The sequence below is a fragment of the Numida meleagris genome, chromosome 2 (assembly GCF_002078875.1).
Source record: "Numida meleagris isolate 19003 breed g44 Domestic line chromosome 2, NumMel1.0, whole genome shotgun sequence".
In the NCBI taxonomy this organism is placed as follows: Eukaryota; Metazoa; Chordata; class Aves; order Galliformes; family Numididae; genus Numida; species Numida meleagris.
The window spans coordinates 66,160,499-66,173,865 of NC_034410.1; the positions used below are offsets into that span (position 1 = coordinate 66,160,499).

Below are 13,367 nucleotides of genomic sequence, written 5' to 3' on the forward strand. Positions count from 1 at the left end.
ACGTTATTTGAACAGGAGAATAACATTTTTTTCCAGCTCCTGTTAAGATCAATTTTATTCATGTGAATAAAGTATTACTCACCTATGTTTTCCTCAGACAGTCTTAGTATTTCCTGGAACTGTGGTTTTACCTACATAAAGGATTATGAAACCCACATGAGACAGCTTATTGCTAGTATCAATTCGCTTACAAAAAATTAAGACAGAAGACATTTTGAAGATACAGAAAGAAAAATACAGAACCTTTAAGAAGTGCAGCTGTTCTACCAAAATTCAAAGTATGACAGAGAACAAAAATTTCTAATGAGTACCCACTCATCAGCAGCTATCACTGATGTAACAGCATTTAGCACTCCTAATGGTAACAGTTGAAGCCTTTTGTCAGTTTGCTTAGTTGGGCCTTAGGATTTATGGTTCTATCATGCTATATGTAAAATCAGTCATCAGTAATGTACTTAGTTTGGTTCATGTCTTTGCTGTCAGTGAGGGCTCTCTTTCAAAATACAAGGTTTTAGTCTCTGTCGAAGCAGCATGTAGTAGGTTAACACAGAATGCTAAGCTTGTTTAATTTTATCTTTAGATAATACTGGAGTATGTTAGCATTTCTCTTTAAAATATTCTTAATGAATATTCAAAAATTATCTTATTGAGAAAAAAATGACATACGTCCTTGCTAAAAATATTTAGGTATAACCTGTGCAAATCTTTTTTGGCAGGGAATATTCATTTTAAAATTACCACTGAAGCGCAGGGTAGAGTACAAACAATGGACAGAATGCTGTTCTGAAGAAAATTGTGAAATCACTAGAATTAGAATGATCTCTCCCACTCCTTATGCCACTCACAAAGCAAATATGATGAATATAGTTAAAAAAAACACCGTATATTGAGTAAAATGAGAAGGCCATTTTTCTCAACACAATACAAAATGGTGCAAATTCAAGTTTAAAATATCAGATTTAACAATACTTATGGAAAAGCATCAGTATGGCGCATAAATACAAATGTCACATAAAACATGAACACTCAAATATACAATAAAATACGAGTAATATGTATTTATTATCCATATACTGTGTTGGCAAAATAACATTTAAGGTACTACCTTACCTTAGTGTTTGTAAAAATTTTCCCAAATGTCCTACAAAGTCTCCAGAAAAATCTGGAGAACTCATGGACGCATGCAGTTGATGCTACATTGATTTTGCCAACTATTTCTATAAGCTGTGGCAACCTGGAAATTGGCAAAGAAGAAAGATATTAGACACTACACTGATCTTTTGTTTCTCCCCAGTTATATTAGTACAGATTTACTGTATATGCTAATAAGTATGTATATAAACTACTAATAAAATTATCTAAATGTTCTGTACAATTCCTAAACTTTGAAGAAAGCAAGGTTTAAATGCAAGGAAAGTCTGACATTTTCAAATATCTGTTACTGAGGAAGAGCATATCTAATGAAATAATGAGAATACAAGAATCTTCCTTTCAACAGAGAATTGACTATATTAGGGCAAAGCTGAAAAAAATTTCCCTGTAGTGAGCAATTGCTTATACATTCCATTACCTAGACGATATCTTCTGAATAAAATCAATAGTCAATTCACAATGATATTTAAGAAAAGCTATAAAAAAAACCCAATCATCTTCTTTTTAAAATTGAGTAATTCTTAAACACAATCATACTTAAAACTATGAAGTTCAAACACTGCTAACCGTAACAATTTATTAGGAACTATTAGTTTTGATAACTTTTAGGAACCATAAGGTACAAATTAACTCACAGTTGATTGACTACCCATAGCAAAGTCTCCCAGCCTGTGGTCCCCTCATGTTCTAGCTGATGGTTGTAAAGCTGCAACAGTACTGCCAATTGTTCACGGCTTCCGATGATGATAGCCACATCCTGAAGAGGTGATGCAGGTCGGGGAAATCTAGTGACTGCAACAGCAGAGAATAAGCAATCATGAACAAAACAATATAAAAATGGCTTGGAAACCACGTCAATAAAGACAGTTAAGGAAGTCTGAAGTGCTTTGGTAAATTCTGTGTGAGGTTTTCAAATTGCCTTTTAAAAATCCATGAGTTAAATCCAACTCCGAAGAGACTACATAACCCTCATTTTTAAAAAGAGAAAATGCAGAGATTGTGGGTGACTCCAGAGATCTCACTGTATATTTATTGTTGAATGACAAGACAACAAGGTCTCCTGACTTTTGCTACACTTTACACTATCTCCTCAATTATCTGGATCAACAGAAAAGAAAAATTTACAAAGAAAAAGCAAGAACTCAAAAAATTCTAGACCATTACAATATCCTGGGGTCAAAAGTCTGCTACACCAATGTTTCTTATATGACATTCAATTTATGTGAAGTATACCTAAAATTATTCAGCAAAGACGTTAAGTGGCAAGTATGTAATCTTTCCTACTGTGGAATTCAAGACAAGCTCGCAGTTCCAATAGTGCTACCGTATTAGTGCGAACATGGAAAGTATAAGAGATTCGTTTCCTCCACTTACGCTGAGGAAGCAACTGTCAGACTACATTGAAGGCTGACATTTTTGAATTCCCTATTTAAACACTAGCAATTCAGGGAAAAAGTGCTCATCTTCACGTGACTCAGGTCAGCTGGAAGAGCTTTACTGTGGCACGTCTAACATTTTTACATTCATGCACATAACACCACTTGCTCCTTTCCAAATTTCCTTTTAAACGTAAGGTTCTTAACCATTCTTTGACTCTTGACCTGCAGAAATATTACCAGTACATAGCAGGTAATACCAACATGATCTTTAAAAAGTATTTGTAATAAAAGAAAACACTAAAGAGGCTGGGAGTCCTGATTTAATTGTGTAACTTCACTAAGAGACCATTCTGTTTGCCAAGATAATTACACAGATGTAAAACAGATGGCAAAGTTCCTGCACCAGAATGTATTTTTTCCACTTCTTACAAATAATAATAATAAAAAAGTAGTCATTCACCAAATCTAAAGACAGCTTTCTTGAGCTATTATTGTCTATTTGTAGAAAACAGTTCTTCAAAAACCTTTAGGAAGTGTAGTTAAGGACTGTTTTGCTTTCTCAAAAGTTTCTTTTGTGAAGTACAGAGAAATATTGAGAGATGAAATAAAAACATTATTTTATTTTGTGATAGTGAAGTGGCTCAGGTTTAGGAGAGGATGAAATAAGGAAGCATTATTTAAGAAAAAAAAATATGGAGGAAATCAGAAGGTAAACATTTTTTCCCCCTCCACAATTTATATGGTGTATTAGGACAACAAAGTGCTTTACTGCAAGATTGTCATGAGATTATATAAGCCACTGGGCACAGAAGACATTTTGCCTATAATGGACAGTATAGAATGCTGCTAAATAAATACAGAAATTTTAGCAAAAAAAATCCTAAAAGATACAATCTAGTTCTCCTTTCTTGTACTGGCAGTCATTTGGTAAATATTCACGACTTTCGTATTTCTTCCGTGTGAACTACCTGATGTCTGTAATTAGTTACATATATGACAAGAATTTTTGTAAGACATTTCTTTTACGGGAATGAAATTGGAGAAGGGGTGAAGAAGGGAAGTAGAAAGACTTTTTCCCAAAAAGGAAAAAAACAGAAGAAATAAAGTCATGACAAATCTTCCTATGCTGGAACCTAGCTTAAAAAAAAAAAAAATAATTCTCTCCATCAACTCAGTCACACTGAAGGAAATTCACAACATGACAGAGGTTCCCTGAACTCCTTTCTTTGTTCTGGCTATATCTGAATATACAATATAAAAAAAAGTGTATTATAAAAGAATCCTGGGGACAGGAACTTAAATTATTATTTTATAGATGTGTTTTTAAAAAAATATAAAGCTTATACATAAATCCTGCAACTTATGTTTATCTAGTAACCTGAGGTATAAATGAGTTCCAGGTAAATGAGAACTATTACTGAAATTCTTCCTTTGCTTTCCTTCCATTTAATACTGATTTGAGATTTGTAACTGAATTATACTTGTGTTTCCAAAAATTCCACTTAAAAGAAATTAATTTACCTTCTATCTGGGGTACTTCTCCCTGCAGTTTAGCCTTGCTTGTGAAAGGTGCATTCTGTAGCACCAATGCAAACAATGATGGAATCAGTGACTGCAAAGCAGATAGATACATGTGGAGCTTATGTTCATCCAAACCATGTTCTCCTTCCTGAAACAAACAGGACATTTAGTTAAAGTTTTCAGTTTGGAGACATTTGTGATGAACTACCTAGAAGCGCTAGTTGTACGGTCATTTATCCTGACCACTAGCATACTTTGCATTACAATCCAAACACTCTCGTCATCCTTAAGGCACTTCTCAAAAGAAGTCAGCAATATAATCTTTGGCATTAAGTGAGTCACATTACTGAACATACTGATACTCTGAAAGAACAATTTCAAACACATTTTGGAAACAGGATTCCTTAGCCTCAAGGATCAATGCATCTAAAAACTGAATGAGTGAACTGTATTGTGAAAATAAGCATCTTGGTTAAATTGTAAGAGATACAGTTACAAGAAAAAAAAAATCTCCAGGAAATTTCTCCCTCATAGAACTTACACATAATAAAGCTACAAAGAGAAGTCTCCAATGTAGAAGCAGCTAAACACATACCCTGAGCAGTTTTTCAATTTTACTAAGCAGTGTAGGTATAAGATGGAACTGTAAGTTTCCCAGTTCTGTTGTCCAGGCAGCATAAGCAGGCAAAAATACTTGATGTGTTGCACTAACTACACGTTCTGAAGGGTCTCCTAGAGCTGAAAGTAGCAGTTCAAATCCCTGGAAAAATGAGTAGAAAATTAATTGCTTTTCCTACTATTTATTCTAAAGATTACTGCACAAAGCATACACAGACTAGGCTTTTACAATAAAAAAAGTAAACCAAAGTAGTACACGGAGGGCCTCTCAACATATATTCTTACCTCATCCATGAAGTTTAACAGTCAATGGTTCCATGATCCTGCAAGCATTTCTCTACCGTTATCAGAATTAATACAAACATGTTCTTACCATTCCACTTTCAAAAAACTTAAACAGAGAAATTCTTCACACTCATGAACCTGAAATACCATTAGCCAAAATTAAGAAGAACTGCAAGTAAGCTTTACTGTAGTAGATGAACCTGTTAGCAAGTGATGACATCAAACTCGCTAATAGTGGCAGGTGGGCAATGAAGTGGAATATACTTGAAAATGAATTACAAATTATTAAAGAAACCTCTATGTGAGGCTCACATCTGAGGTTCCAATGGTATTTGAAAGTATACGCTTTCTTTTCAGTCTTAGTGACACAATAAAAAACAATATTAATAGAAAACCATCAACATTTCAAGTATTCAAGTTTTTAATGTAAACATGTAAAACAATGTACCCTCCTATTCGTCAAGTAAATATAAAACACATTCCATACATACAGAATCCGACTCAAATTGTACCTGTTGATATTTGTCTGGATCATCAATATATCCCATAATGATGCCAAGGCTTTTGATCACAGCTTCTCGTACGAGATCTGCCTTATCTTCCATTAGCATTTGTTGCAGCATGGAAAGTACTAATGAACTACGAATTTCTTTCTGTGTGTAAAGAAGAAAAATACTTGTTAAATCCAATGAAACAAGATATGCTGGTTTGTATCAATTTTTATAAATGATTTGCATTTCTATTAGTGCTTACAAACAACAATCCCTTTCAACAGCCATGAATCTCCTAATGAAAAATACGCATTCAGCTGCGACAATAATAGATGAATGAAAATACAGTGTTGGTTGCATCATTAGAGTCTTTTGTTCTACTAAGGAAAGAACTGGTGTCTTTTAACTAACATGGAAGCATATATCAAAAGTAACTAACAGCAAAACGCTACTATTCGCCCAGACACGGCATTATTACTTAAAAAAGAATCTTTAAGCACTCCATTGCTAAATTTGAGCAGTGTGCTTTTAATTTTGTTTATTTTCATCTTCCTCTGAAGCTTCAGATTCTAGTTTGCCACTGACTAAACACTGCTGCTGCTTTTGACTAGCAGCACTCTTTACTTTAAATATTTCCCAGTGTCAGAAGAACTCTGTTACTGCATGCCAATTATTTTTTCAGTGGTGATTTCCTTGGTTGACCCTAACTACCTTTATTTCATTTTTACTGAAACTAAGAAAATTTACTCAAGCCACACTGGTCACTAAGACATTTTATAGCCAGACTAACCTGCCTTCCTTTGTTATAATTCACTTCCTCTTTATTGAATTTCATACGCGTGATATAAAGTAGAACATAATGTTACTGCCTATGTATAAGATTCACCTTATTTTAAAAAGCCAATGAATATTTAAGTTATGCAACAGATTTTAACCCTGGTTTCACTAAAAGTATAAAGGGTCAGTACTTATACTTACTGGAAGGTAAGGTGCTAGTGCTCCACAAGATTCTGCTACCAGTAGCCGTCTCTCTGGGTATTTGTGGTTGATCTGGTGAAGAAAAAGAGAATGGCTATTTGCTTTGCAGCGACCACTATTCAAAATGTGGTTAGTATGAACTACAATAGAAGGATATGCGTGCACCTCTTAGACAAACATTAGCTGCTCCTGTACAAGTTGCATATGGGTATGAAGCAACCTCAAATTCTTATACTGAGGCATAAAGACAAGCCGGACACAGCCTTCTCTAGTTGTCCTGTAAATCAGAGCTTACAATAAGAGAATATTCTGGGAAGCGTGTATGTATATAAAGTAAAAGTAAGGGTGGTGAGCAGCACCAACAGACATGAAAGGTAGGCCTGGGTGAATCTAATGAGGTTCAACACAGCAAAGTGCAAGGTTTCATACTTGGGCCGGAGGAATCCCAGGCATATATACAGACTGGGAGGAGCAAACCTGGAGAGTAGCCCTGCAGAGAAGGACCTGGGGGTCCTAGTGGATGAAAAACTTAAAATGAGCCAGCAGTGTGCTCTCGCAGCTCGGAAGGCAAATGGTATCCTGGGCTCCATCAGAAGGGGGGTGGCCAGCAGGGACAGGGAGGTGAATGTTCCCCTCTACTCTGCCCTTGTGATGTCCCATCTGGAGTACTGCGTCCAGGTCTGGGGCCCCCAGTACAAGAAAGACAGGGACAGTTAGAGAGGGTCCAGAGGAGGGCCACTAAGAGGGGCTGGAGCACTTGCCCTGCGAAGACAGGCTGAGGGAGCTGGGCTTGTTCAGCCTGGAGAAGAGAATGCTGTGGGGTGACCTCATTGCAGCCTTCCAGTACCTAAAGGGAGCCTACAAACAGGAGGGGAGTCAACCCTTTACAAGGGTAGATAATGGCAGGACAAGGGGAAATGGTTTTAAGTTGAAGGAGGGAAGATTTAGGTTGGATATCAGGGGGAAGTTCTTTACCAAGAGAGTGGTGAGTTGCTAGAACAGGCTGCCCAGGGAGGTTGTGGATGCCCCGTCCCTGGAGGTGTTCACGGCCAGGTTGGATGGGGCCCTGGCCCTGGGCAGCCTGGTCTAGTATTAGATCTGGAGGCTGGTGGCCCTGCCTGTGGCAGGGGGTTGGAGCTTGACGATCCTTGAGGTCCCTTCCAACCCAAGCCATTTTATGATTCTATAATTCTATGATATGGGCTGCTGAAAGGACAGAAAACATATACTCCAAAGAACATGAGGAATTTATGAACTGGCATATCCTGAAATTTTTCACGTTGTGTAGCCTTTCAGGAGCGCTGTTCATGTAAGAATTGCATGAGTGCCCTCTAGTGATCTGAGCCAACCATTGTAGCACAACTGCCCAGGTCTTGCTGAGCAGTAAGGGTCAAAAGAGGACACAGGTACTAAGCCAAAAAGTATTTTCATTCTTTTGATGTTCTGTTTCTAAACCTAGACTAAAGATGTCATGTTTCAAAGATGTGACTCTGCAACCATTAGCACTCTTCTCTCACTGACCACTAAGGCTGATTTCCAAAATGGTTGCATAGTAAAACATGTGTGATATATTTCAATATACTTTGTTAATTAAAAAAAAGAGAAAAAAAGACAACAAAAAGGTAATGGTTGGATCATGTCAGATAAAATAGGATATGCAACAGGTGAGACAACTACTTTTTCTCTTGCTGTGCAGAGTCAGCTATCTTATCAAGGGAAAAAAAAAAAACAAGGTAGTCATTGCCTTCTTTGTCTGGGACTTTACTGAGGAGACTTGTCTTCAGCAATCTCAGGTTCCTAAAACCCAAGGGGAAGTTTGGAGCAAGGAAGACTTATCCTTGGTAGAGAATGATCAGGTTAGGAAACATTTAAACAAATTGGACGTGCATGAGTATATTGAGCCTTGGTGGGATGATAATTGAAAGAGTTGTGGCAATATGGGAGGCTCCCAAGGACAAGAAATCAGACATGACTGCTATCTTCAAGAAGGACAAGACAGAGGAGTGGGCCAGTGCCCGATGATGTGCACCAAAGGTTGATTCTGAGGGCAGTAATGAAGATGTGTAACAAAGTGTTGCACCTGGGCAGAAATAACTCCCATGCACAGGGACAAATTCAGGGCTTACATTCTTACTGCGAAGACATACTGACATACTGGAAAGAGAAAGGAAAGAAAGACTCAAATTTCTATAAGGCTTGTCATTCAGGGAAAATTATTAGCCGATGAGAATGTAAGCATAATGGTAAATTTCTTTTCCTTTGTTTTTATTTGGTAGTATTACATGTTTTGGATGCCAATTAATTGGTTACTAGCTCTTAAGAAACCTTTAGCATCCACACTCTACACTCAGATGAATAAGACAGCAAATTGTACATGTAGAGCTCTGATGAGCAGGTAAAAAAAAATGGCAAAGACTAGCCTGATTACTCTGAGCTCCAGAATGTGTAGATAAAAATGTTAAATTTTCTGATGCCCCAGTCCTTTACATCTGTAAGTAGATTTTGATTGGGGTCCAACTATACTAACCCCTTCATGATTAAGACATCCCTGAAAGAAGGCAGAAAACTACTTCCTGCAAACTTAGTTATGTGGCAATGAGATTCAGCTGGTATTTTGCTAAAGAAAATGCTGACCTGGTTTCAGTACTGCAAACAAAGATTGGCAAACTGCATTAAGTAAAACCATGATGTCATGTGGCTTGGCAGCTTGATAGGTGGCACTGATACAAGTTGGACTGGTTTCTCCTGTGCATCAGCAATTATCATGAAAATGTTATAATGAAGATGTGCTCTTACTGAAGTGAGATTAGTTCCTTTAAACTCTCTTTAAATTTCAAGAGGACTAAGAAAACAAAATGTGGTTTACGTTCAGTTGCTGTAGGTCTTTTCTTTAATCAATATATATATCAGTCATACATATAATGCATCTAATTACACAAATGTCACACAAATTATGCATTTAATATGTAACTTGTACACTCAGAAAGTATTAAGGCTATTAAAGATTGGACTTCATTGCAAAACAGAAAGGGCCAAGTTATGCATGTGGAGAAACAGTAGACAAGTACCAAACCAGAAAGATCGTGTAATCAAAGAGCAAGCATTACTACTCTTGTCATGGCTTATTTATTCAGCGTCTTTTAGGCAATCAATTCCCTTTTCTTCTATATTGCAGGAAAATAAAGATTTTCACCTGAACTCATGTTGGTCTCTCTCTGTGTCTCAGATGAAAGAGAACGAGCTTTTCAGTTTGGTTGTTCAGTTATTTCTATTAATTTATTATACCCACGGAAAAGGTCACTGGGATTCTGGAATTCATGTGTAAGCTTCAGGCTGATCTTACAGATAAAAATTCACATTCATCTACAGGGGACTTATTTCTGACTACTTTGATCTTTAATTTTCTGTTTAAGAATTTAAGCTAGCTCAAGTGTGGACACTGTTGCACTTATCACTTACAATGCAGAATCAGTAAATGACATCTTTGAATGCCAATGGAATCCCAGTAGTCTGGAAATGACTACGTGAAATTTATGAACAATCCTGCTTGGAAACAGATTGGGTAACACTGCTGACAAATGCACGAATATCTGCATTTCAGTACAACACATGCAGGTATGTGACATGCAGGTACCTATAACCTCCAGATAACCTTATCAGATTTTCTGTTTCTGAATTCTTTTCCATGCCATAAAAATGCATATATAATGAGGTCAAAGAGCATGCAAGTATCTTTCAGAAAAATACTTTGAGCAGTCATTTATTGAAAAACAGAACTTAAACAACCTCCCTTTAAAACAAACAAAACAACATTTATGAAGTTGTAAATAATTTACCAACGTAAAGCACAAAATAAGCTGTTACCTGCTCCCAACACTGTGGTAAAAGCTCAGCTTCTACACGTGTTGGTCCAACATGTCGGGCAAATGCCACACAACCAGTCAGTATCATCTGTCTGAAAACATAAATTTAAAACTTTAATTTGCTTATAAAGTAAAGTTCTATAACATATGATGCCTCAACTCTTTATGTTAGGAAAAGCAGATACCATCAGGCAACAGGTAATCATTTAGAGTCAAAATCTCACACCATACACACCGACTAAATCTCAAATTGAAAGCTGATACACTGTTCTCTATTTAATATGTCTTTTCAAGAAACTTGGAAGATCCCAAACTCCATGAACTAGAGCCTGAGAATCTCTAGTTTGGGAGTCTCCGAGCACTTATTTCCTCATATCTAGGATTGAGAATTTGACTAAATCTCTGATTTAAATCTTTTTTTTCTGAATACTATGATTTGCCACACAATAAATGGTTTTAAGTTACTTAACGCTACCTACTGCTTCTATTTAGAAGCATCTGTTGGATTTCATGATCTTCGATTCAAAGTAACTTAATCTTTTATGAAATGGTTTTGCAACACATTAATGTGCAAGTTACTGTCATCTCTTCCAAAATACTGGACTCTTGTCAGAAATCTTCTAAAGGAAGAAAATAATTAAAGAGGAATGCAATTAATCAGTAATATCTATGATCACGTGAGTAATTTTATTTATATTCTTGCTTTTTTTTTAATTAATAAAAGAAAACTTTCCTCAATTTGCAGGAAATCGGAGGTATAAAGATATATTTAATGTTTCAACAAATTTTTAGGAGATAAAAAATATTGGCTCCAAAATATTTATATACTACTAAGATCCAAAAACCTTAAAATATAAATTGACCACATGACTGATCAATGAAAGCAGCCGAGTAAGAAATATGTGAGGTCAGAAATCTCCCATTATTCTTCCCATTATCTTATTTACATTTAAGGTGCTTGAAGAACCACCTTCCTCACAGGCAGCTATACATAAAATGAGGTTCTATTTATACTGTAGGCATGTAAAATTACACTAAAAAGTGGATGTATACAGAAAGATTCAAGAAAGACCAGTTTATTGCAAAATACTCAAGGAAAGAAGTCTGAAGGGATGGGGGAATGATTGCTTATAGGTCCACTGAGGCAAAATGAGATCAAACTACAGGCATCTGCAAAACTACGTTGTGATATTTTGACTTCTATTTAATGAGTGTTTATTTTGTAAGGATTTTTGAGTGTGTTATTTCTCCTGTTAAAAGGATTGGAATAATGTCAACTTTGCATGCAATTTACCAGTCCTATCTAGTTTTATTACTTACATCGGAACTTAGATAAATAGTTTTAAATGATAATAAGTGGACCAGAGACACTCATTTTACCATCTCTACAGTAAGATTAGAATACCACTGTGAATTTGTTCATTATTACCTTGTGGAAACAAAGTTATAATTAATTCGTTATCATTCTAGCATCACGTCTTAACTCCTAAATATTACTGCAGCTAATAGTATCCCCTTAAGGTTGAAAGGCAGAGATTCTGCTGGTTATCTCTTAACCAGTAATATAATATATTCCAACAAAAAGAGATATGTTCACTTTCAGAGTATTTTCAAGGAGAAATAGTCTACCTAAAAGATTTTTTTTCCAGCATTCTTTAAGCCAAACAGAAGAATTAATTATCTTTTTTCCCCTCTCTAGCACACACAGAGAACTAGACCTTTGATCAAGGTAAAAAGGTTCAGGGAAAACCAAATGAATGATTAGATAAGGCTCAAGAAATCAAAAGTTGATTTGTGATAGCAACATGGAGACAAAAGCTTGTGGCAATTGCAAATTCTATGGCATACAAAAGAGATACTCAAGTGCCTGTGTTTGGTTCTTGACCTACATGCTGCACCTAATCCCATAAATGGGCAACAGAACATACTGTCATAATGTATTAATAGCAAATAGGAGGATACAGCAATCATCTGAAATCTACTGCATTAGAAAAAGGGAAAGAAAATACATTTTTTTTTTACACTAAATCTTCTCAAGAATGTTTAATGAAATCTCAAAATTAAGTCAGTCTTCCTTTTTTCTTTTTTGCCTTGCTCATAAAGTTGGGAACTTTCAGATATTACAAAAGTATTCAAAAATAATGTTTTAAATATTATACTGTAACCATTCTAGAAGCATATGACAACAACTAGTACTTCATGGGAAGGAAAGGGAGTAAAGTTCTCAGCGCTAGGTCATTGAAACAAAGGTTGTTAACACTCAGCTGCTGCAAAAATTGTAGCCTAGACTGAAGGAGCATCTTTTTAGTTACTGTCATGATGATCCCTTTAGTTAACAAGATGCTGAGAAGGCTTTCCTCAAATAGCTCTCTTTAGACTACACACTTAAAATCTGCTAAACAGGAACATAAAGCAAGTCAGTACTACTCAGTAGAGCACTACTTTGCTTCACCAGTACAGAAAGCAAAGCAAAATCAAGAATGAGACTAAATGAACGTGGCAGGAATTAGAGCAGAACACAGTTTAGTAATTCTTAACTCTTTCTAGAGTTTATTAAGTGATTGTATGCACTGGTAAGCAATTCAATTTTATAATACACAGTTCAGGGTTTTTTGTCACTCCTATATTAAAAGCTTGCTGACTAGAGTTTTCCATAATACATTATCAAGTTATGAGCATTCTGTATGACGGTATTGTATAACCTATGAAAAGACGTACTAGTCACACTAAGCATGATGTATTGACCTCATTAAGAGTGCTGTTTCTACATATATTACCTGCAGATCTTCTCAAAAGGTCACATTACAAACTACGTTTTAACCTTCCCATAGAATACGCTAACATTAATCTGCTTTCTTCATGGCTCCCTGGCTTCCAAAAACAATGTAATTGTCCAAAGAGAAGTAAAACTAAGACACATTTGTTCCTTTTCAGAAGGGAATTTTATATGCATGTAGAAAATTCAAATACTACACTAATGAGCAAAGCCCTCAGGTTAAAAGTGGGCTTGTTAAATAAAATAAGCATACAGAACTATGGTGAAATGCTAGATCTGAAAGCACCAAAATGTCTTTCTCAGA

The 13,367-nt window shown here is 35.9% G+C and overlaps 1 protein-coding gene across 5 annotated transcripts in view; it reads right to left on the minus strand.

Moving 5' to 3' along the window:
* The window catches only part of KIAA1468 (KIAA1468 ortholog), a 73,679-nt gene that overhangs the window by 19,324 nt on the left and 40,988 nt on the right, over positions 1-13,367 (minus strand). For all 5 annotated transcript variants that reach the window (XR_002436094.1, XM_021389080.1, XM_021389081.1 and 2 more), the window contains 8 exons: positions 10,289-10,379; positions 6,425-6,496; positions 5,468-5,608; positions 4,648-4,812; positions 4,053-4,200; positions 1,788-1,944; positions 1,111-1,234; positions 83-131 (listed from right to left, as the gene is read on the minus strand). Coding sequence is in view for 4 of the 5 variants with exons in the window: in XM_021389080.1 (XP_021244755.1) it covers positions 83-131; positions 1,111-1,234; positions 1,788-1,944; positions 4,053-4,200; positions 4,648-4,812; positions 5,468-5,608; positions 6,425-6,496; positions 10,289-10,379 (947 nt within the window). In the remaining variant the exon portion in view is untranslated. The remainder of the gene's footprint in view (positions 1-82; positions 132-1,110; positions 1,235-1,787; positions 1,945-4,052; positions 4,201-4,647; positions 4,813-5,467; positions 5,609-6,424; positions 6,497-10,288; positions 10,380-13,367) is intronic.